The sequence below is a fragment of the Mirounga angustirostris genome, unplaced genomic scaffold, assembly GCF_029215605.1.
Source record: "Mirounga angustirostris isolate CCGP_5_RB_7025 unplaced genomic scaffold, mMirAng1.0.hap1 SCAF_1, whole genome shotgun sequence".
In the NCBI taxonomy this organism is placed as follows: domain Eukaryota; kingdom Metazoa; phylum Chordata; class Mammalia; order Carnivora; family Phocidae; genus Mirounga; species Mirounga angustirostris.
This window is the reverse complement of record NW_026991709.1, coordinates 165,841,789-165,866,973: the sequence shown is the minus strand read 5'-3', so window position 1 is coordinate 165,866,973 and position 25,185 is coordinate 165,841,789. Positions and strand designations below refer to the sequence as shown.

Genomic DNA, 25,185 nt, shown 5'->3' with positions numbered 1-25,185 from the left:
GATGAATATGAGGTCAGGTACATGAAAGTCACAGCTCTCTATATAAGGGTGTTTAAACTGTGCTCTCTGATGTTACCATTAGTCCAGGCTAGAGCAGAAATTATTCTATAGATTAAATACACATGAGAAGGACTCACGGACAAAAATATTAATCTTGAATTCTATGGAATTCCCAACCTCTGTTCAGGAAGATTCTAGTAGATCTATTTAGAACACCCACACTTAATTTTCATACCATTTAACCTTTATTTTCAGCTCAAACTTTCAGAAGTGTAAGCTAAACTGTTTTTGGTTTGTTGGGCTTGGGCCTAATTGGTCTTTCTATAATGTTTTACTCTTGTTATTCTCTCACCAAAAGCAGTAGCACAACATTTTAACAGGCAAAGGAAAACACTTTTTGCATATTTCTTTTGCAGTATCTTATTTCATCTTACTAGTCAAGATTTTACCACGAAAGCTGAAAAGATGCCTAACACCTCTCACAATGGTATGACTGATAAGACTACCCAGAGGATAAGAAATCACAGATTTTAGCGTCAAAGAGAGTCGAGTTTCAGGGCTGTTTCTGTCGCTTAATATGTAATACTGGGCAATTACTTAGTCTTTCCAAGTCTTAATATTCTCACGGGTAAGGTCAGGATGGTAACACATGCAGTTCATGGGGATATTTTAAAGATTAATCAATATAACATACAGAATGGTTAGCATAGAGCTTAGCACATAGTAAGTGTTCAATAAGTAATGCTTCCATTTTCATATAACCAATCTGGGTCTGAATTACATGAATAACTGCCTCAGCACTATGCTTCCATTTGCGCTAGGAACCCTGATCACTATGTGCTCTATTTTAATCTCTGATTTCCACTGTTTCTATGACACCAGAGTGCAAATTCATCAGAACTTGTTATTTATTCAGCATGGCAGGTACACAAGGTACCGTGGGGCAGAAAAAATGCAGCATCTGCTATAAAAAATCCTGTGGATTAAAGATTACTTATAAGTGGGAGTTTTCTATTATCTAATAGTTATCCCACCACCCTCCCCCACAAGCCCAACTCTTCTCATAATTATGGCATTAACCTGAGAGTGCTTGAGTATATCAAACCCAAAAACTCCTTAAGTATAGACCACTGGAGGACTGATGGAGAGCACACAGTGCCACCAGACAATGGTATTTAACTAAATGCTGCCGGCTCCCATGAATCCTTCCTCAAACCCTTCTTTTTAGTAATTTGTTCTTATTCTACGGGGTAAGTAGCAGCTTATATGCCTACTATGTTAGCAGCAGGCTAACAGTAAAATGTTAGAACAGTAAACATCCTATGTTCAAACAAGAAATCATTCAATGTTGACCATGACAAAAAAAAAAACATTTTTTGAGCAACTACTTCTACAAACCACTGTAATAATTCACCAAATGTGCATTAGCTTTAATGCATATAAGCAGCCTAGGTTTTATCTCCAAAGATGGACAAAGGATCAGAGACATTAATTAAAAATTAATTTAATTAATTAATTAATTAATTTAAAAAAAACCAGGGATATGAATGCAAAGCTCATCTTCTTTTTACCACTCTGTGCTGCTTCAAATAGTTGCAGAATGAAAAATGCTATTAATCTACAAGAGTTAAAAAATACTACTTCCTCCTATACACTCATCAATAAGGTTTATCAGACAACCATCAACAAGGCTCATGGACAAAGCAGAGCTAAGAGTTTCACTGCTCTCCATTACATCTAGAAAAATATAAAAGGAAGCTAGCTTCAGATACAAGAATAAGAATTTTTTATCAAGTAAAACATGGTAAATCCTTAAGAAGAGATGAAGCAAACCTTACCTAAAACTAAGGTTATGTTCAATTTACAAAGCATTCACAACATATAATCATCTCATTTGTTTTTTAGAATCACCCAGGGAGGTTAACCCGACAAGAAACTATCCTTCCATTTTATCAACAGGCCAAGTGAACCCCAGGAAAATTGATCCAACAACCGGCCACATGCCGGGGACCATTCTAGAGTCAGAAAACCATGACTGAGATGAACTTCCACAAACAAAAACGCCTGCCTGCTAGGTATGGGGATCTCACAGACACACATATATTTCAAGGACTTGATGTCATAATATCTTAGGTGAGGATACGTTCCCCCGCAGAACAATGTTGCATTCATCCGAAGGACAGTAAGCTCATTTATCACCTAGTTTAAGCTCTTCTGAAAACACAAAAGATGTGACAGAACTATTCTATGTCCCCACATTTCTCTAAAAATTCCAACAAATAAAAATCACCACCTGAAACACGGTGAACCATTTAGCTTTCAGAGGTATTTTGAAGTTTATAAATGTTCCCAGAAAAAAATGCTACAATAAAGTACAAGCAGTAATGTATATTAGTAGAAAAAGATTTTGTGGCAACATTAAATTCAATAAATGTCACATTCTTAAAAGTTAAAAAACCAAATGTAATGTCAACCTTCCAAAAGCAACCATGAATTTTTAAAAATACAAGGTATCACTGAATTATAGTAACATAACTTATTGTTTACCTCGATGTTTTCTTTAGATACTGTTTTCTCTTGACCAGAAACATAAACTTATTTAGCAATTTTTCCAATAATCCCAATGTCCCCTAAATTATAAAATCTTATTAATATCTTTGTCTTACGTTACTGCCTGCATCATCAAACTTCATTAACCAATTTATAATAACATTGAAGATAACAATGATTTCCAAAACTTTATTTATTTTAAGATTTTATTTATTTATTTGACAGAGAGAGAGAGAAAGCACAAGCAGGGGGAGTGGCAGGCAGAGGGAGAAAGAGAAGCAGACTCCCCACTGAGCAGGGAGCCCAACGCAGGACTCGATCTCAGGACCCTGGGATCATGACTGCCTTTGGCAGACGCTTAACTGACTGAGCCACCCAGGTGTCCCCAAAACTTTAAAGAGTACAGCCTCTTTTCTGTTTAAAGTAGATTAAGATATTTACAGGGTTCAAAATCAAAATGACATAAAAAGATGTACACTGAGAAGTCTCACACTCTCCTCACTCCCCTGCCAACCCATTCCCCCCTTGTCTCCAAAATGTAATCACTTATTAGTCTGTTTATTCTTCTGGTGTTTCTTTATGAAAAACCAAACAAGGGGCACCTGGGTGGCTCAGTTGGTTAAGCAACTGCTTTCAGCTAGGTCATGATCCTGGAGTCCCGGGATCGAGTCCCACATCAGGCTCCCTGCTCAGCAGGGAGTCTGCTTCTCCCTCTGACCCTCCTCCCTCTCATGCTCTCTGTCTCTCATTCTCTCTCACACAAATAAATAAAATCTTAAAAAAAAAAGAGAGAGAAATAAAAGGACATTAGGTTAATTCCAAATGTTGGAATCCTCTTGTCCGTCTGGAAAAATTCAATTTCAAAATACAATTAAACATGTATGCTTATGTTTTACTTACAAACTTAAGAAACAAAAGAAGACATCAACTCTGAGAGTCTAATGTAGGGGAAAATTTTTTTAATTAGCAAAATTTTCACTGCTACAACTAGATACTGAATCAAACTCTCAGGTTAAATGGCAGGGGGGCAAAATCATGATGCTTCATTTTGTTTTGATTCTTTACATTGTCAGCAGTATAATGACTGATACAAATAAAATACTGAAAGATAACAAGGTCATGGTAACAGGTTATGAAATTTAGCTCCATAAAGAGAAATAAACTAAAAGACAAGCAACAATGCAAACATGAAAATTTCCTCTACAACTTAAGAAGCTTTCATCTCATTATAAATTTCTTTGATAACAGGGACCAAGGGGCTGGATATGAAGCTCATGATGAGACTAGCATGTCTTCTGCAGAGCCAGGCCAACTTCTACATCATCTATCCACCCGTCCACCCTGAGAAGGCACATTCAACTGTGCAAATGTGGGAAGCCTGGCCAATACCAATCACGAAAATTCAATATTAAGTCAAAGTTCAGGCCATAAAACTCCAGTCTCATGATAGGAGGAGGAGAAGAATTTGAAAACTACCTTATATTGCTGGATTCTAGGCAGTGGACACTGAACCTCCTGTGACTCAGTTCCCAATAAAATGAAGTGCTTCACTAAATGATCTACTGCCTAAGAATTATCCCTCCAAAACTGTACTTACACCAAATTTTAATGTTCTGATACATACTCTTAATTTTGTATTTGTACTATTACCCATACTCCAATAACACATTCTAAATGGCTCTAATAAAATGTGCTTACTAGGACAAGAGAAGCCTACTACAGCACACATTAATGCAATATTAAAGGCTTCTATAATTGACTTCTGTAGAATTGCCTTTACAAAAAGGCTTCTGCACTTGAGGCCTGTTATGCTTTAACACTCAAATCTCTTTGAGATACAAGAACAATGTGCACTACTCATGTGGTAAAATCAAAGGAGGAAGCAAAATCAGCAATTTTAAATTTTGTGACTGTTTGTGTGGGAATAAAGAGAACAGAGAACATGTGCAAATTAACACTGCATGTCCTAACAAGGCAACCGTACAATCTATCATCTAAACCCAGACACTCTGGAGAGTACTATAGTGTGCTATTAATAATGACGCCAGGACAAGAAATGGAAACCAGCCCATCACAGGGAAATCAGAACATATGATTATTCTATATCTAACTGATATTTTGAACAATTCCATTAAAATGCTAGTAGCAAAGGAAGTAATGGTGCCTAAGACAAAAGTCCTGCTGCAACTAGCGTTGTCATCGGGGAAAAACCTGGGCTGAGAATTACTGGCTTCCACTTTATCCACTGACTTTGGGTAAGTCCCCTAACCTGTCAGGCCTCCATTTCCTTACCTGTGGTATGAAGTTACTATATTTAGTGACTTCTTGTGTTACCTTCAAACTTGAAAATGTTTGTATTCTACCCTAATGTGTCTTTTCCCCAGGTTCTGAAGGTCTCCAAGGAGACCTCATATATCTGTTCCTCTGATTTAAAAGCAAAGGTAGTATGAAATGAGAAGGCGGGGGGGAAAAGCTCTGATTTTAACTTCCGAGACTAACAAATTATAAACTAGATCAACAGACTAAAAATACAAAATTCCAATAGCATGATATATAAGTTATATACTTCTGTTCCATCCAAATTCATTCACCAGAACAGGGCTCTGATTTTCAATTTTTTGTGTGTGTTTTTAACTACAGAAAACTCTTACTTGGCTGTCCACAGTCGGGGGTCTGGGAGAGTTAATCCAAAATAGTGATTGCATGCCTACTAACATTTAGAAGAAAGTGGTAGTTCCTTCAAGGTCTCATACTTGCTCTTCTCAAAGCATTCTGAAAAATACACTATCAGATACTCCTTTTTTTTTTTTAATGAAAAACTGAATTCTGAACCAGTCAAGAATGTATCTCAGTTTTACATATCAAGTATTCAGAAGCATATGGAACAAAAATTCATATGTAGTTTATGAAATGTCTGAAAACTAAAAAAGGAAAACAACACTTTAAAAATGTCAGCTTTATGCAAGTATTACCTTGTCATGCCAACCAAAACTCTCAATGTTACAGTCATAGTACCAAAACCTTGGGTGATGATCAGACACTGCTCCAAACTATGACAATGAAGGTATCACTTGGTAAGTATGGAACCTGGGAGGAATTGCCAGTTTCTATAAGCATTTTAGATACACAAGTAATAATAATTTAAAAACTCCTGATATAGGAAATTAAAGGGCTCAAAGTAATTTTACAGAGGATCTCTGTATCATGGCAGTTCATGAATTTGGTAAAAACAGATGAAAATATCTGCCACCTGGATTGACTCAGAAGGCCAAAAAATCAAGAACTTATTATAAAACAACAACAAAGTTACTCTAAAGAAGCTCCTCAGATTACCCAACAAAAATGCATAATAAAAAACTCCTTGCAAAAGGGGCTAACATGAACTGCCTGAGAGTAAAAGAAAACCTTATTATTGAACAGCAAATATCCTTTGGCAATGAGTACTGGAGAAAAGATAAAACTATTTGTCCTTTCACATTGTTCTTGGAGGATCACTACTGAACTCACTTTTACAAGTATATGTTCACTAATAAAACTATGGTAACTGAAGAGGATGAGGCATATTGTAAACTGTGCATGTCTTTTCTTATGAGGAAACGCAAAGGCTGGGCTACATCCTTGGAGGGGAAATCATTCTACTGAATAAAAGTATTAGTACAAGAAAGCAAAACTGACTTAAAAAAAATGGAGAGGAAAGTAGAATTCTTCCCTCAGGCCACATTTATGGATTAAATTTTAACACAGCACAAAATAATACCTTTATGTAATGCATTAAAACAGGATTTTATTAATTAATTTATATGACTAATTGTAACAAATAATGTTAAATGAAAGGAAAAAAGGAATAGTTCAATAACTAATCTTACTACAACCCAGGAAGTGTCCAATTTGATGTCCTAATTACTTTTTTAAAATAAACTTTTTATTTTAGAATAGTTTTATATTTACAGAAAAGTTGTAAAGATAGTACAAAACGTTCCCACATTTCAATTTCTTCTACTGTTAACAGCTTACACTAGTCTGATTCATTAGTTACAACCAAGGAAGCAATATTAATACATTATTATTAACTGAAGTCCCACACTCGAATTGTATCTCTTTCATCTCTAACCAATGTCTTTTTTGTTGTTGTTCCAGGACCCTATCCAGGACACCACATTCCATTTAGTCATCAGGTCTCCTTAGGCTCCTCTAGACTGACAGTTTCTCAGATTTTCCTTGTGTTTGATGACCCTGACAGTTTGAGGAGTGCTGGTCAGGTATTTTGTAGACCTTCAGCTGGAGTTTGTCTGATGTTTTTCTCACAATTTGACTGAGGTTATTGAGTTTGGGGGAGGAAGACCACAGAGATAAAGTGTCATTCCCACCACATCATATCAAGAGTACATGCCATCAACATAACATCACTGTGGATGATGACCTTGATCTCCTGGCTGAGGTAGTGGCTGTCAGGTTTTTTTCTCTTCTTTTCCCTTCCTTTCTCTTCTCTTTCGCCCCTCCTTACCCCCTCCCCACACCTTCCTCCTTCCCTCTCCCTCTATTTTTCTCTTTCTCTCTCTCTCTTTTTCTAACACTTCTCCAGCATTGTCTTGCTTCCTGCCCCAGCCCTGGAATCAGCTATTTCTCCAAGAAGCAGTAATTCCTTCTTTTGGGGAATGTTATGAGAAACCAAGATCAGGGCACTAGGTGTGCTGATTCCAACTGCAGTGAGCTTGCTTCTTGGCCCTGGCAGCTGACAGGGCAAGGAAATACATGTTTGTATATTAGCTCACTTCCTTACACAGATCTATAAATAGCTCTATATGTATCCCTCTGAGTTTATAGTAAACTAGCCATGAGTTCAACCTGTACCACACTGGAAGCTTTAGCCTTGCTTGTCTCCAACGATGTGGCTCCCATTTGCCACCCATTTTAAGAGAAGGACACATAGCTAACATGACAGAAAAAAAAAAAATTATGCTCAACTACCGATAAAAGTCTTCTGAAATAAGTCAGGGAGAAACTTCAACATATATATGTTAGAGAAGTACTTAAGATCCATACATCAATGCAAATCAAATAGTATAGGTAAGTACACTTCAAAATACCACTTTGTACGTCTTAAACATAAATAAGCAACTGTGTGTAAAAAACATTTAAAAATGATTACCATTAGATGTGCCAAGTAGGTTAGATTTTTTTTTAATGTCCAAGGAGGGTTCAAAGTCACACAATATTGTCACTTATTAGTAAGGTACTCCAAAAGACCTTCTTAAAAAAGACCAGCAGGCCTATTGTCCTAGAGCCAGCAGAGTAACTTCAGAAGTGGGAGAGGATGTCCATATACACAAGGCCCATTAACAGTACAGTTATCTCTATTAAGGAGAAACAAAGCGGATAATAAGGAAATATGCCTGACAATCAAAGAACTCCCAGTTCTGTGCTTATGGTTTTCTGCCTACGGCCAAGAGATTTTTATTCAGTATGTTGGTAAACTTTAGTATGATGATAGATTATTTCATACTTTGGTTTATTATCACACAAGATGAAAAAGTAAATTGTTTCTCATCAACAAGCACATTTTCTCCCATCAGTTTGTGGACTCACTTGTCTCAGAGCTTTCTAGATAATGTCCCTTTCTCCCCCTAACATTTCCTTGTCTATTACTTCTTCAATAGCCCCCAGACATCCTTATCTCTTCCACTCCTGGCAGCAGTGGGCAAGTGTGCTTGGCAAACAGACGTGCAGAGGCATAGTTAGCTCTGGAATGCCTACAGACATTCTTACACTCTTTTGGACTAGAGATCTAGGCAAAAACCTAGAGCAGCCCCATCTGTATTGATAAAGCATACATAAAACCGAACCATTTTCCTATCTTCAGTTGGAATCACTGCTTTGGCAGATCCCATTGGTACCCTGCCCTGATCCCTTTACCTTTCCTTATCCCTTCAGTGTCCCAGGCTTGACTTGCAACTGTCAGGGCCTTTGTTGGATTGTCCTCTCCCTGTTGGAGGCTGCTGTCACCAGCATGGGAGGATGCAGGCAGCAGAGAGCAGCCCCCAGTCAAGTAACTGACTCCCTTACCCTTGCCTGGGTTAACCCAGGTGAGTGTTTTAAACCAGCTCCTAGTTCCAAGGAGTTTTAATAAAACTCCAGCTGCTCATGGTGGTATCCGGTTTGATAACATGCCCCCTTCAATACTGTCTTTCCTTTCCTGTCTCATGTGCCCACCCCTATAGTGGTTCCTTCACCTTCCAAATTAACTGCTTCCCTCAAATTCTTGTCTCAGGGTCTTCTCAGGAAATCTAACCATTTCAATATCTGTGTATTTCTACTCTTTAAAGAATGTTAAGAGCAAGCAAGCTTGGTCACAGCAGCATTATCAGTCAGGAGAACTTGGATTCTGAGGTAAACTATACCTGGATTCAAATCCTGATATTGCCACATAAAATACGTACCACCCGAAGCAACTTATTTAACTCCTTTAACCTTTAGTTTCCACATCTTTACAATGGGTTTGCCTGTAGGCTAAATGATATAATACATGCAACACTCTTAGTACTCAAATAACATTTGTCAAAATCACACACCTTACTGCCCATATTAATAAGGCTTCACCAATATACTTTACTATTCCAGGAGACTCTTGCCTAGGAACATAAAAAAGTTGTGAAAAACTTTATCGTTGAGTCCAAAAACTTAAAAGACCCCACCAGCTTTTCAATAGAAAGCATGATAACCCCAGGATTCTTTGCACCCCTTACCTCTTGAAATCCTCATATTGCTGTATTCACCAATTCTCAACGTAGGTTTACCCAATCCTAACCAAGACCCACATGGAAAGACCTGTCTGAAACCAAACTTCGAAATCTCAACACACATCTCAACTTCGACCTTCTGGCTAGAACAGACCACTCTGATAGATGACAGAGGTAGTGTTTCCCGTTTCCTTCAGTAAGTCATAAACTCGACTTGGTCTTATCAACAGGCTGATGATGCCAGTATTCAACATTCCTTAGATGAATGTCACAATAGCACCTTTTCTCTTAAGATTGTGCCATCATTCTTCAATTTACTCAGAACTTAGGAAAGGCTGAATTTTACTCCTTAAATTTTCCAACAAATAGTAATCAAGATTTCTTCACACTTTCTCGTGTTTTTGTTATTGTTCTCTTGCTGTCAAGAATTCTGGACAGACAGCTCTTCCAAAAATGGCTGAGAAGTGAAGAAAAGCTGCACCAAAATATATCAAATACATGGCCAATGGTTAATTTAAGCCTTTCAGTCAAAGAGCCCGGTGTTCTGTGCCTATGTCTGTGTTGGACTTCCTACAAAATTGCTGCTAATTTAGCATCAGAGAAGAGGTAACTGTTTCCGCCAGAAATTGTGAAAAGTTAAAATGTATCATTCACACCTTATCTGACTCAGATTCTTTTATGACCAACACCTAGAATCTGCAAGAAGGTTCACGTAGGTTGCCAAGTGATGAAATTAGTTGGTCTTTGTAAGTACTGAAATCCCAGTCGCCACTTCATTAGTCCAAGATCTCTAACATGCCAAAGCAGAGATAACCTAGCTGGGCTGGTCCCAAACTGACTGAGTTACGTTAAGACCATACTCACCACCCTATGTAGAACACTGGCTACCACTTTTCTTGGTCAATAAATCATAAGTATAAATCTTTCCTTTAGAAAATTTCCTAGTATAAACAAACTTCTTTGATTATGGACAATGACTTCTCAATACATTTTTTAATTTTAATAATTTCAAAGCTACAAAAAGTGACTCTGTATGTGTGCACATGTGTGCTCACACACATACTGTTATTTTTTTAACCACTGAAAGTACGTTGGAGCCATCATGCCCCTTTAAGCCCCTCAGTGTGCACTTCTTCAGAACAACCACATTCACTTATATGACCATGATGAAATGATCAAAATCAGGAAATTAAATACTGACATAGTTAATATTATCTAATCTATAGACCTTGTTCAAATTTCTTAGTTAGGCCAAAACACAATGTCTCTTTATAAGTTCTTTTGCCTACAGCTAAAGTGCACAAATACGTATTTTTAAAATAATCATCTGAAGATTCTTCTAAATAAAAGTATGACTACTATTCATCTCTACATGAAGATAAAGCTTCCTCTAAAGGATCATAATCAAAAGCATCTTTTCTTATAATGTAGCATTCAATAAAAATGCATTTTTTTCTGCTTGCCAAAAACTCAGGGAACAAAAGCTCTCTTTTTTTCATTAAGAAGAACAATAAGTTAATTTAGAGAAATCTGGACAAGTCTCTTGAACTCCCAGAAATCATCTAGCAAGAAGTTGTACAAAAATATAAAATTCTAATCAATTTGCTTATCATCTGTCTTCAGGTTGGCAACAGAGAATCAATACAGCATTCATAATTCAAATTCTAAAAAAAGTACTTACTTAAGAGTTAAGAATCAAGTTAGCAACAAAACAGTTTCATTCTAATAATTATCTGGATTGGATATACCTACTGGGTCTTAAAATAACATCTTAGTTGTCAGTCTGCCATATTATGTAAGTCTGAATATTGTTCTAATACAAAGAAAACTAATATCTTTATTCAACAATCTAGTAAGATCTATACTCTGTATTAAAGCATGACTGCATGAGTTCAGAAATATTCACAATATATTTGTACTCACATTAGACCTAAAATAGTGTGACTTTTTCTCTTTAAAAAAAAAAGAGTAAAAAAATCACAAAAAATTATAAAATACTATGATCCTTTTGTTTTAAAAATGTTCACCTATCTATCCATCTGTCCATACCTCTATCTTTAGAAGGATCTACACATGAAAATGTTAACATGAAATTATTTCTGGTTGATAAAATTCAGGAATTTTATTCTTTTTGTTTACCTAAATTTTCTATTCTTCACAACATACATGCATAACATCTAATTTAAAGGGGTTTTGAAAATTTGGGGCTTTACAATGAAAGCAACAAAACTATCATAAAAAGAAAATGAGAAAATTTTTGTAAAAATGAAAGGGATAAAGACAGAAATGCTTTAATATATGAGGAATAACCATAACTCTAGAAGGTTGACTCATGATCTGAAATGAACAAGGGGTAAAAGAACACAGGTAACTTACCAACTATTACACTCATCAAAAATAACAGGATTATGGAATTTTAGGGTTGGAAAAGATCTCAATAAGGGTACTAACCTTCCATCATACCTCAGTAAGTAAATAAATAAATAAATAAAGATGACTTACCTCTAATATGCTAGGAGTCTACTAAAAGCATTTAGTTGTGATGGATACCCTTCTCCCTTTGAATTCCTTTCCTAATTATTATGGTGCTAATTACCTCAATCTACTGGGTATCTCTTTTGTCTATTTAGGTTCTGTAATCACTAAATAACACTGGAATTAACCAGTGGATCACTATACTTCATGACAGTCTTCTGCCAGGTTACCACCAACCAGTATTATGACATTCTTTTTAAGTTTCCAACTAGGTGATGAAATTGTATTTGAAGTGAGTCAGAGACCTTATTCATACTCAGATACTCCTTTCAAAAACCTAAGACAGGGGTGCCTGGGTGGGTCAGTCTTTAAGCGTCTGCCTTCGGCTCAGGTCGTGATCCCCCAGGGTCCCGGGATCAAGCCCCGCATCAGGCTCCCTGCTCTGTGGGGAGCCTGCTTCTCCTTCTCCCGCTCCCCCTGCTTGTGTTCCCTCTCTAGCTATCTCTCTCTCTGTCAAATAAATAAATAAAATCTTAAAACAAACAAATACCTAAGACAACATTGATGGCAGATGAACCATTATTTTATGTCACTTAGAAAAAACTGAGGTCAAGTCAACTATGATATAAGACTTCCTGGGGCACCTGGGTAGCTCAGTCGGTTAAGTGACTGACTCTTGGTTTCAGCTCAGGTCATGATCTCATGGGTCACGAGACAGAGGCCCACATCGGGCTCTGCGCTCAGCAGGGAGTCTGCTTTAAGAGTCTCTTCCTCTGCCCCTCCCCCACTCTCTCTCTCTCAATAAACAAATAAATCTTTTAAAAAAAGACTTCCTTTTCACTTAGAATTTTAAATTTACGTATCCAGAGAGTTCTATAATTGTATATAGACCTACGTTTTTATTTTATACCACTGCTGTACATATATAAAAAAAAGAACTGACATAAACTGGTTAAAGTATTCCCAAAACGTCTTCAGATTTGGAGCCCGACTCTTCTTCATCATTTTCTGACTCACTATCTATGAAGTCTGAGTTTTCCCTCACAAAGTTACCAACAGCACCAGAGATACAGCATTTCTCAAAAATATTTGACTACTGTCTCCAGGAATTTCATCTAAGGCACTGACATCCACTCTGTAAATTCATTTCCTAAATTTGTCTCTTTCCTCAATCACATTTCATGTGACTAGAAGCAGCTTCTTTTCAAAGACATCAAGAAGGGTCTGACAAATTGATGTGGGACACACTAACAACAGTCTTTTGCAACATGTGAATCAGTCATCCTCTTATTACTTTGAAATTTCTTCTATTTATTCCAAGGGATTTAAACATTTCTCCTGCATTCAGTTGGTCATGTAACAGAAAATCCTCTGCACACAGTTCATTAACAAAATTATAACAAGTCTTCAGACTTGTGGGTATCTTTCTTTCCTATGTCCTGTAAATCACTTGATTGTTTTTCAAGAATGGAATTGCAGCATTCATCCAATGATGAATATTAACTTGCTAACATCAAACTTACACTCTGCTGCACTTTCTTCACACATTTTTCTTTTTTTCTCTCATTACTTTGTGGAAGGTATTTTAAATGACAAACCAATGTAATGCTAACAATGCATGTAACTCAAGTGAAATGACAGTCTGAAGAGCCATGATGCTCACAAACTGGTAAATACATCACGACCACAACTTGGTGGGTAGCAACTGTAAGACACCATTGATTATAATAGACATCACAATTTCAGACATTAAAATGTAAAACAGAAAATGTTATGTCTTACAATCAATAAATCATTCACTAAGTGAAGGTCTAGTAGTAGCAGACTAGTGGTAAGCCGTTGGCAGGAAATTTTTCTGAAAATGAGTGACAGACTCAATTCTTAAGGACTTTGATGGATAATTATAGGAATGACAAAGATACTCAAATAACTAAATACAAGAAAGGATTTGATTTAGATAACCTGCTATGGAATTCAGATACACTGTTACAGGAATTCACAGAAGTAGAAAATACTTCCTGCTTAGTGGGAAGAATGAGAGAAAAAGAGATTAGAGGAAGGCTGAAAGGGGCCATCCAAGAACAAACCTAAGGGATGACTGGCAAAGTAATGTCTTAGGGGAGGTAGATGAATTTATCTTAAGAAATAATATGTCTCCTGGGGCGCCTGGGGGCTCAGCTTAAGCGTCTGCCTTCGGCTCAGGTCATGATCCCAGGTCCTGGGATCGAGCCCCGCATCGGGCTCCCTGCTCCACGGGAAGCCTGCTTCTCCCTCTCCCACTCCCCCTGCTTGTGTTCCCTCTCTCACTGTGTCTCTCTCTGTCAAATAAATAAATAAAATCTTTAAAAAAAAAAAAAAGAAATAATATGTCTCCTTTATAGCAGCATATTTTCAATAGCCAAGATATGGAAGCAGCCCAAGTGTCCGTCAATTGATGAATGGATAAAGAAGGTGTGTGTGTGTGTGTGTGTGTGTGTGATGGAATATTATTCAGCCATAAAGAAGAATGAAATCTTGCCATTTGCAACAATATGCAGTATGATGCTAAGTGAAATAACTCAGTTAGAAAAAGACAAATACCATATGATTTCACTCCTATATGGAACTGAAGAAACAAAACAAATGAACAAAGGAAAAAAAGAGACAAACTGAGAAACAGACTCGTAACTATAGAGAACAAACCGATGGTTACAAGAAGGGAGGCAGGCCGGGGGAGGAATGAAACAGATGAAGAGGATTAACAGTACACTTAGCATGACGAGCACTAAGCAATGTATAGAATTGTATACTATACTGTACACCTGAAACTAATATAACACTGTATGTTAACTACACTGGGATTAAAAATGTAATAAAAAAAATTTTTTTTGAAGAAATGTCTTTTTCTCATTGACAGGAAAAATTTTTTAGAAACGTCTTAAGAAATACGTCTTTCTGTTATGTTAAACAGGAAAGAAGAGATCAGAAATTACAAAAAAACCTTAGAAGGGAAAAGAAGAGCTGGAGGCAGGTCAGACTAGCTGGCCTTGGTGAACTGCAGACACGGCGTCCATCGACAGTGAGGAAACACACAGGCAACTGGTGTGGAAGAGGTGCCATGGGAAATGCAACAGGGAGTAACTAAGAAGACTATGCCTCACCAGTTAGCGCCCAGCTTAGGCCGGATTAAATGAATTTTGAATGGAACTAATTAGCCCAGGCTCAGAGCTTTCTCAAGCAAAGTTCAGAACAGAAATAGGGAGGGAAGAAAAAAAAAAAGAAAAAAAGATAACCTTGGGATTTACTCTATGATACAGTTGAAGATTCAGAATGAAGGAGATGCAATGTCCAGCCAGAGTCCCAATTTTTGCAGCATTACTGAAGGAAATGTAACTGATTTCATCTTTATAAAAGTAGAATAAACACAGTTATCAAGATTCTCAAATCTATTACCTCAATTCATCTTTCCAACAGATCTGAAATATGATATTTTTCTATGTTTATATGCCAAGATGTCAAACAAACTCACCCTACTAACCAGCCTCTCACCACCAAATACATAAATACACATCTGCTGCCATGTATTTCCTCCTACAACTTCTCCCATTCTCCCACTTCAAGTTCAAACTCACCCTGGCATTCCCAGACATGCAGGCATTCTGGGACTATGGTTAAAAATGAACTCTTACTCCCCTGAACTCTGATTTTCCTCCATTTTTACCTTGCATTCCTCCACGACTTGTATTTAAAAATAGATACTGCCTACTGGACTTGCAGGAACAGGCTGATGTAGAGAAACCGGGCAGCAGTACCATGCCCTCAGACAAAACGGGACAACACGCAGGTCACTTACCCAACTTGAGATATGTTACGGACCTTGAAAACATTAGGGATGAGGTGAGATTTTTCCCTCCTAATACCCGACCCTGAATAATTTGTAACAGTTTCCCAAGAATCCTAGGAAAGCAGAGGGTCTTGGGGTATACTCCTCTTAAAAAAAATTTCTTAATTTGATGTTTCAGTTTAGACATAGTCTATTATTCTAGAGCACTGTTAATTTTTTAAATGAAGAAATATCAAAGACTAAATAATTTTTAAAACACATTCACATGCTGATGGTAGCATTTAAAATTGGTATAATTCACTCAGAAGGCAGCAACACCTCTACCATTATCAAAATAGTGTTAAAAATAATTTATTAGAGGGGCGCCTGGGTGGCTCAGTCATTAAGCGTCTGCCTTCGGTTCAGGTCATGATCCCAGGGTCCTGAGATTGAGCCCCACATCGGGCTCCCTGCTCAGCGGGAGGCCTGCTTCTCCCTCTCCCACACCCCCTGCTAGTGTTCCCTCTCTCGCTGTGTCTCTCTCTGTCAAATAAATAAATAAAAGCTTTAAAAAATAAAAAATAAAAAAATAATAATGATTTATTAGAAACAGAAGACTACAGAGAGAGAGCTTTACCACAGTTTTAGGTGTGTAAATAGAACACTGGGAAAAATGTAGATATCTAACAGAAACTGAAGAATCTGGTCATTTATGGTACAGAACTAGAAGAGAATGCTGCACCCACTAAAAAACAGCTATAAAGATGAGGTAGAAACATGGGTATAAATGGTTCATGATATAAAATGAAATGTCAGAACACAAATTTATATACATATACATATATATACATATATTGTATACATATATACAACGATTTAACTCTATGTCATCTTTTAAAAATACGTCAACTTTCAAAAATCTTTTTTTTTTTTTAGATTTTATTTATTTGTCAGAGAGAGAGAGGGAGACAGGGCACAAGCAGGGAGAGCGGAAGGCAGAGGGAGAAGCAGGCTTCCCCGCTGATCAAGTAGCCCAATGCGGGATTCAATCCCAGAACCCTGGGATCATGACCTGAGCTGAAGGCACACACTTAACCAACTGAGTCACCCAGGCATCCCTTAAAAATATCTTAAAAAATCATTTGGAAAAACCACTCGCTTCCAAATCTCTCATTTTTAAAGCCCATCCGTTCTTACTTGTTCAATTAAATTATTCTTTTTTGTTTTACTCTCCTATGCATTGTCTTTCTGGTCATTTCTATTTTCTAGTACGGCTGTCTTTATCTTCTTCACTCACTGTCTTGACAAAAACATCACTGCCTATCATGCTCTCTTTTCCAACTCCAGGAAAAATATCCAGGGCCACTGTAATACTCTCCCACATGCTTCCCTGCTTGCTATCCGTGTGCAAGTTACAAAGCAGAAGAGGAGACTGAAGTGGAAGAACAATGAACTGCCTCAGGCCTCAAAGTTATTTTCTAATTATTTTTGCCTATCTTAGCATGCGCAGGAAATAGAAATTTAAAATAATCAGGTAATACAGGTTTCTTACCTATTGAATGAGTCTGAATCTGATGAAGAGCGAGCTTCTTCTTGAATATCAGTACAGCTGGAAGAATCATCTGGTCTATCAGACTCCATTCTCCCTGGGGATTCCAGTTTTGACTGAGAGAAGTGGTTTGTTATGGGGGAAGTATCTGAGAATTTCATTTTTTTATCTTCCTGTTCTAAAAAGGAAAAAAGAAAGAAAAAAACATTCAAGCGTATCATAAAATCTATGACCTATGTTTATTATTTCTACAACATTTAATATTGTTATTTATACTTAGTAAAATGGAAGTTTATGTAACATTGATTCCAAAACTCTAGCAACAGTCAGAGAGTAAGAATCAACACTACCATGTGCCATCTAATTATACTGTCCGCCCCATGTATTTCCATTTTAATTAATTTAAAAACAAAATTTCCTGGGCACCTGAGTGGCTCAGTTGGTTAAGCGTCTGCCTTCGGTTCAGGTCATGATCTCAGGGTCCTGGGATCGAGCCCCGCCTCGTGCTAGCAGCTCAGCAGAGAGTCTGCTTCTCCCTCTCCCTCCGCCTACCGCTCCCCCTGCTTGTGCTCTCGCTCACTCACTCTCTCAAATAAACAAATAAATCTTTAAAAAATAATAATAATAATAAATAAAAACAAAATTTCCTTTTAAAACCAGGAGTAGTGAACTGTATAATTCTAATGAGGCTTCTATTTACAGTATTACTAAAGAATTCCTGCATATTTCACAGATCAGAGAAAACTGACAAACATATGAAGCACAACAAAAAAGGATTAAAAATTCAATTAATAAGAGAACCATGGGCTTGGGGCACCTGGGTGACTGTCGGTTGAGCGTCTGACTCTTGGTTTCAGCTCGGGTCATGATCTCATGGGTCCTGGGATCAAGCCCCGTGTTGGGCTCGTGCCCTTCCTCCCACTCTCATGCTTGCTCTCTTTCTCTCTCTCTCTCAAATAAATAAATAAATTTTAAAAAAAAGAAAGAACTATATTTGTCACTGACTGCTATGTGGTAGTGAATCCATCTGGATATTTCTCTTAGTCCACTAAATAGAATCTAATATTCAATATGAAAAAGGAAAACTAATCAGACATAACTAGTATTTCTGTTTGATCTAATACATGTCATATTTCTATGTATTCCTTGTCGTATTCTGAATTTGAGGTTTCCTGCTGCAGATAAAAATAAGGGAAGCTGGAGGCATGCAGACAGTGTTTGCAAGAATGTGACATACAGGTATGACCAAAGATCTGCAAATACAAGTGCAGAAAATAATATCCATGAAGGATTCCTCAGTGCCCAAGACTCTCCCTCACGACCTGTTTCAGGACTCTGCTAGGATTTCAGCTGCACTGTCTTTAAGAGTCAGCAACTGGGTAAGTACTGAGCATGCACGCCACATGTGCTAAGAGTATAGAGCCCCCTTTCATGAGTTCCCTCACAGAGAAGCAGAGCTTTCACACATCACTCAGCCAGTGTGCGTGTACAGGAAAGTGACCTTCAACAAAAGACACTAAAAAAACTGTCAAGGCTTTGTCATAAAGAGAAATTTTATGGAAAAAGAATAAGATTCTTCAAAAAGAAACCTTTCCAAGTCCATACAGTCAAGACTTTTCCAGAAATAAGAAGTTTTTGTTATACTGAAGAAGAGCATCACAAAAGTGTAATTTCTATAAATAAGCTCTTGATGTTGTCGGGCTTTCAACAAGCCAAATCATTACCAGAACAAAACTGTACCCTCTAATGTTTATCTGGGAAAAGGAAAGAAGAAGCTAACCACAAAAACCATCCAGGAGCTCGAAGATCTCTTGTAAACAGACACCCCAGATCACATTAAGAAGAATCAATCACCCAGTAAACGCATGAACCTAGACAATTCAACACTCAGCTGGACAGAATGCAATCAAGCTGACAAACCAGGGAGCAGGAATTCAACTTAAAACTATCTTTTATTTTTGCACCTGACTTACATTTTTTTTCTTACTTCTTCCCCTCTTATATAAGGCTCTCCAAGATAAATTCCCTCTTGGGGATTAGTATCATTCAACAATTTGTAGGTATTAAAAGTCAGTTATCGGGGGGCGGAGCAAGATGGCAGAGGAGTAGGAGACCTGGATTTCGTCTCCTCTCAGGAATTCAGCTGGATAGGGATCAAACCATTCTGAACACCCACAAACTCAACAGGAGATCGAAGAAAAGAAGAGCAACAACTCTCTCGTCAGAAAAGCGACCACTTTCTGGAAGGTAGGACGTGCGGAGAAGTGAATCCAAGGCGATATTCGGGAGGATAGATAGCGGGGGAGGGGCCTCCGTCGGCCGCTTCTGGCAAGTGATAGAACCACGGAGCACAAAATCGGAACTTTTAAAAGTCTGCTCCACTGAGGGACGTCACTCTGGTGGCTAAGCAGGGGGTGGAACCCCCCGGGACAGTGTGGTCTCAGGACCCTCGGGGTCACAGAAAGACCGGGGGTGCCTGAGTGTGGCAGAGCTCCCAGGTAACGGAGCAGGGAAGCCGGCTGCAGAGGCGGAGCCCAGGCGCGGGCTCTCAGCTCGGGGTTGCCATAAACCGTGATCCGCGGCACAGTCGGGCCCCTGCTCCTCCAGCAGGGACCCAACAAGCGGCAGATCCAGGGAGACTCAACTTCCTCCCCCGGGGAGGAGCCGCGCGGGAGTGCACCGCAGGGATCTGCTGGGTTTGGAGACTCCACCCGGGGTCGGGGGCCAGAGATAGAAACGATGGGTTACAGGCCGGGTGAGCACGGAGTGCGGCCGGAGACCGGGGAGATGGGAGTGACTGACGGCTTTTCTCTGGGGGCTGAGAAGCCGGGCCCAAGTTCTCGGCTCCTCCGGGGCGGAGATTGGGAGGCCACCATTTTCACTCTCCACCTCCAAAGCTGTATGGAAAGCTCGCAGGGAACAAAAGCCCCCGAGAGCAAACCCGAGCAGATTACTTAGCCGGGAGGGGGCAAGGGTGGGGCAATTCCGCCTCCAGCAGAGACATTTGGAAACCACGGCAACAGGCCCCTCCCCAGAAGATCAACAGCCAGCCAAGACCAAGTTTACCGATCCATGAGAACGGCAGAACTCCAGCGCTAGGGGAATACTGCACATAGAATTCATGGCTTTTTTACCATGATTCTTTACTCTTTCAAAGTTAATTTTTTTTAGCTTTTTTTTTTTTGAATTTCTCTTTTTCCCTTTTTCAACCAACATCTTATCAATCTCTTTTTTTAAAAAACATTTTTATTTTTCATTTTTAGAGTCATATTCTATCCCTTCATACTAGTTACCCATGTTTTTGGCATATATATATAAGTTGTTCTCTCTTTAAGATTTTGAAATAGTTTCTTCTAACAAATTAAAATATGCCCTAAATCTCTAGTATATGGTGTTTTCTACTCCCCTGCCTGATCACATTCTCTCCCCTTTTTTTTCTTTTTTCTTTTTTTAAATCCTCTTCTTTCTTTTTCCAAACAACTTCTTATCAATTCCTTTTATAAAATTTTTTATAATTTCCATCTTTACAGTCATATTCCATCCCTTCATTATATCAACCCTTATTTTTGTACATATGTAAGTTTTTCTTTCTTTAAAATTTTGGGAGGCACTTTCTTCTAAAAGACCAAAATACAACCCAAATCTAGTGTGTGGCACTGATCTATATACCAGCCTGATCATATTTGATCACATTCTGGTTTTTTTTTTGTTGCTGTTGTTTTGTTTTGTTTGTTTTTATTTGTTTTTATCTTTATCTTTATCTTTTTCTTTTTCTTTTTTTTCTTTTTCTTTTTTCTCTCTTTCCGTTTCTTGTTCCACTGCTTCAGGTCTTTTCTGATTTGTTTAGAGTATATTTTCTGGGGACGTTGTTACTCTGCTAGCATTTTGTTCTCTCATTAATCTATTCTCCTCTGCACAAAATGACAAGACGGAAAAAATCACCTCAACAAAAAGAACAAGAGGTAGTACCGACTGCCAGGGACCTACTCAATATAGACATTAGTACGATGTCAGATCTAGAGTTCAGAATCATCACTTTAAAGATACTAGCTGGGCTTGAAAAAAATATGGAAGTTATTAGAGAAACCCTTTCTGGAGAAGTAAAAGAACTAAAATCTAACCAAGTAGAAATCAAAAAGGCTATTAATGAGGTACAATCAAAAATGGAGGCACTAACTGCTAGGATAAATGAGGCAGAAGAGAGAATCAGTAATATAGAAGACAAAATGATGGAAAATAAAGAAGCTGAGAAAAAGAGAGATAAACAACTACTGGATCACGAGGGCAGAATTCGAGAGATAAGCGATACCATAAGACAAAACAACATTAGAATAATTGGGATCCCAGAAGAAGAAGAAAGAGAGAGAGGGGCAGAAGGTATAATGGAGCAAATTATAGCAGAGAACTTCCCTAATTTGGGGAAGGAAACAGGCATCAAAATCCAGGAAGCACAGAGAACCCCTCTCAAAATCAATAAAAATAGGTCAACACCCCGACATATAATAGTAAAACTTATGAGTCTCATAGACAAAGAGAAAATCCTGAAAGCAGCTCGGGAGAAGAGATATGTAACCTACAATGGTAGAAACATTAGACTGGCAACAGACCTATCCACAGAGACCTGGCAGGCCAGAAAGGACTGGCAGGATATATTCAGAGCACTAAAGGAGAAAAATATGCAGCCAAGAATACTCTATCCAGCTAGGCTGTCATTGAAAATTGAAGGAGAGATAAAAAGGTTCCAGGACAAACAAAAACTAAAGGAATTTGCAAACACAAAACCAGCCCTACAAGAAATCTTGAAAGGGGTCCTCTAAGCAAAGAGAGACCCTAAAAGCAACATAGACCAGAAAGGAACACAGACAATATACGGTAACAGTCACCTTACAGGCAATACAATGGCACTAAATTCCTATCTTTCAATAGTTAGCCTGAATGTAAATGGGCTAAATGCCCCAATCAAAAGACACAGGCTATCAGATTGGATTAAAAAACAAGACCCATCGATATGCTGTCTGCAAGAGACTCATTTTAGAACCAAAGACACCCCCAGATTGAAAGTGAGGGGGTGGAAAACCATTTACCATGCTAATGGACACCAAAAGAAAGCTGGGGTGGCAATCCTTCTATCAGACAAATTAGATTTTAAACCAAAGACTGTAATAAGAGATGAGGAAGGACACTATATCCTACTTAAAGGGTCTATCCAACAAGATCTAACAATTGTAAATATCTATGCCCCTAACATGGGAGCAGTCAATTATATAAGGCAATTAATAACAAAAGCAAAGAAACACATCGACAACAATACAATAATAGTGGGGGACTTTAACACCCCCCTCACTGAAATGGACAGATCGTCTAAGCAAAAGATCAACAAGGAAATAAAGACTTTAAATGACACACTGGACCAAATGGACTTCACAGACATATTCAGAACATTCCATCCCAAAGCAACGGAATACACATTCTTCTCTAGTGCCCATGGAACATTCTCCAGAATTGATCACATCCTAGGTCATAAATCAGGTCTTAACCGGTACCAAAAGATTGGGATCATTCCCTGCCTATTTTCAGATCACAATGCTTTGAAACTAGAACTCAATCACAAGAGGAAAGTCGGAAAGAACTCAAATACATGGAGGCTAAAGAGCATCCTACTGAAGAATGAATGGGTCAACCAGGAAATTAAAGAAGAATTAAAAAAATACATGGAAACCAATGAAAATGAAAACACAACTATTCAAAATCTTTGGGATGCAGCAAAGGCAGTCCTAAGAGGAAAGTATATAGCAATACAAGCCTTTCTCAAGAAACAAGAAAGGTCTCAAGTACACAACCTAACCCTACACCTAAAGGAGCTGGAGAAAGAACAGCAAATAAAGCCTAAACCCAGCAGGAGAAGAGAAATAATAAAGATCAGAGCAGAAATCAATGAAATAGAAACTAAAAGAACAGTAGAACAGATCAATGAAACTAGGAGCTGGTTCTTTGAAAGAATTAACAAGATTGATAAACCCCTGGCCAGACTTATCAAAAAGAAAAGAGAAATGACCCAGATCAACAAAATCATGAATGAAAGAGGAGAGATCACAACCAACACCAAAGAAATACAAACAATTATAAGAACATATTATGAGCAACTCTATGCCAGCAAATTAGATAACCTGGAAGAAATGGATGCATTCCTAGAGATGTATCAACTACCAAAACTGAACCAGGAAGAAATTGAAAACCTGAACAGACCTATAACCACTAAGGAAATTGAAGCAGTCATCAAAAATCTCCCAATAAACAAAAGCCCAGGGCCAGATGGCTTCCCAGGGGAATTCTACCAAACATTTAAAGAAGAATTAATACCTATTCTTCTGAAACTGTTCCAAAAAATAGAAATGGAAGGAAAACTTCCAAACTCATTTTATGAGGCCACCATTACCTTGATCCCAAAACCAGACAAAGACCCCATCAAAAAGGAGAATTACAGACCAATATCCCTGATGAACATGGATGCAAAAATTCTCACCAAAATACTAGCCAATAGGATCCAACAGTACATTAAAAGGATTATTCACCATGACCAAGTGGGATTTATCCCTGGGCTGCAAGGTTGGTTCAACATCCGCAAATCAATCAATGTGATACAATACATTAACAAAAGAAAGAACAAGAATCATATGATCCTCTCAATAGATGCAGAAAAAGCTTTTGACAAAGTACAGCATCCTTTCTTGATCAAAACTCTTCAGAGTATAGGCATAGAGGGTACATACCTCAATATCCTAAAAGCCATCTATGAAAAACCTACAGCGAATATCATTCTCAATGGGGAAAAACTGAGAGCTTTCCCCCTAAGGTCAGGAACGCGGCAGGGATGTCCACTATCACCACTGCTATTCAACATAGTATTGGAAGTCCTAGCCACAGCAATCAGACAACAAAAAGAAATAAAAGGCATCCAAATCGGCAAAGAAGAAGTCAAACTCTCACTCTTTGCAGATGATATGATACTTTATGTGGAAAACCCCAAAGACTCCACACCAAAACTGCTAGAACTCATACAGGAATTCAGTCAAGTGGCAGGATATAAAATCAATGCACAGAAATCAGTGACATTCCTATACACCAACAAGACAGAAGAAAGAGAAATTAAGGAGTCGATCCCATTTACAATTGCACCCAAAACCATAAGATACCTAGGAATAAATCTAACCAAAGAGGCAAAGGATCTGTACTCAGAAAACTATAAAATACTCATGAAAGAAATTGAGGAAGACACAAAGAAATGGTAAAACGTTCCATGCTCATGGATTGGAAGAACAAATATTGTGAAGATGTCAATGCTACCTAGAGCAATCTACACATTCAATGCAATCCCCATCAAAATACCATCCACTTTTTTCAAAGAAATGGAACAAATAATCCTAAAATTTGTATGGAACCAGAAAAGACCCCGCATAGCCAGAGGAATGTTGAAAAAGAAAAGCAAAGCTGGCGGCATCACAGTTCCAGACTTCCAGCTCTATTACAAAGCTGTCATCATCAAGACAGTATGGTACTGGCACAAAAATAGACACATAGATCAATGGAACAGAATAAAGAGCCCAGAAATGGACCCTCAACTCTATGGTCAACTCATCTTTGACAAAGCAGAAAAGAATGTCCAATGGAAAAAAGACAGTCTCTTCAACAAATGGTGTTGGGAAAATTGGACAGCCACATGCAGAAGAATGAAACTGGACCATTTCCTTACACCACACACAAAAATAGACTCCAAATGGTTGAAAGACCTCAATGTGAGACAGGAGTCCATCAAAATCCTAAAGGAGAACACAGGCAGCAACCTCTTTGACCTCAGCCGAAGCAACTTCTTCCTAGAAACATCGCCAAAGGCAAGGGAAGCAAGGGCAAAAATGAACTACTGGGACTTCATCAAGATAAAAAGCTTTTGCAAAGCAAAGGAAACAGTCAACAAAACCAAAAGATAACCGACAGAATGGGAGAAGATATTTGCAAATGACATATCAGATAAAGGGCTAGTATCCAAAATCTATAAAGAACTCATCAAACTCAAC

General features: G+C 38.1%; 1 protein-coding gene across 4 annotated transcripts in view; it reads right to left on the bottom strand.

Annotated features, from left to right (window-relative positions):
• Positions 1-25,185, bottom strand: part of RAD18 (RAD18 E3 ubiquitin protein ligase) — a 109,149-nt gene that overhangs the window by 15,242 nt on the left and 68,722 nt on the right. For all 4 annotated transcript variants that reach the window (XM_064593144.1, XM_064593131.1, XM_064593142.1 and 1 more), the window contains one exon: positions 17,117-17,291. In XM_064593144.1, the coding sequence (XP_064449214.1) occupies positions 17,117-17,291 (175 nt within the window). The remainder of the gene's footprint in view (positions 1-17,116; positions 17,292-25,185) is intronic.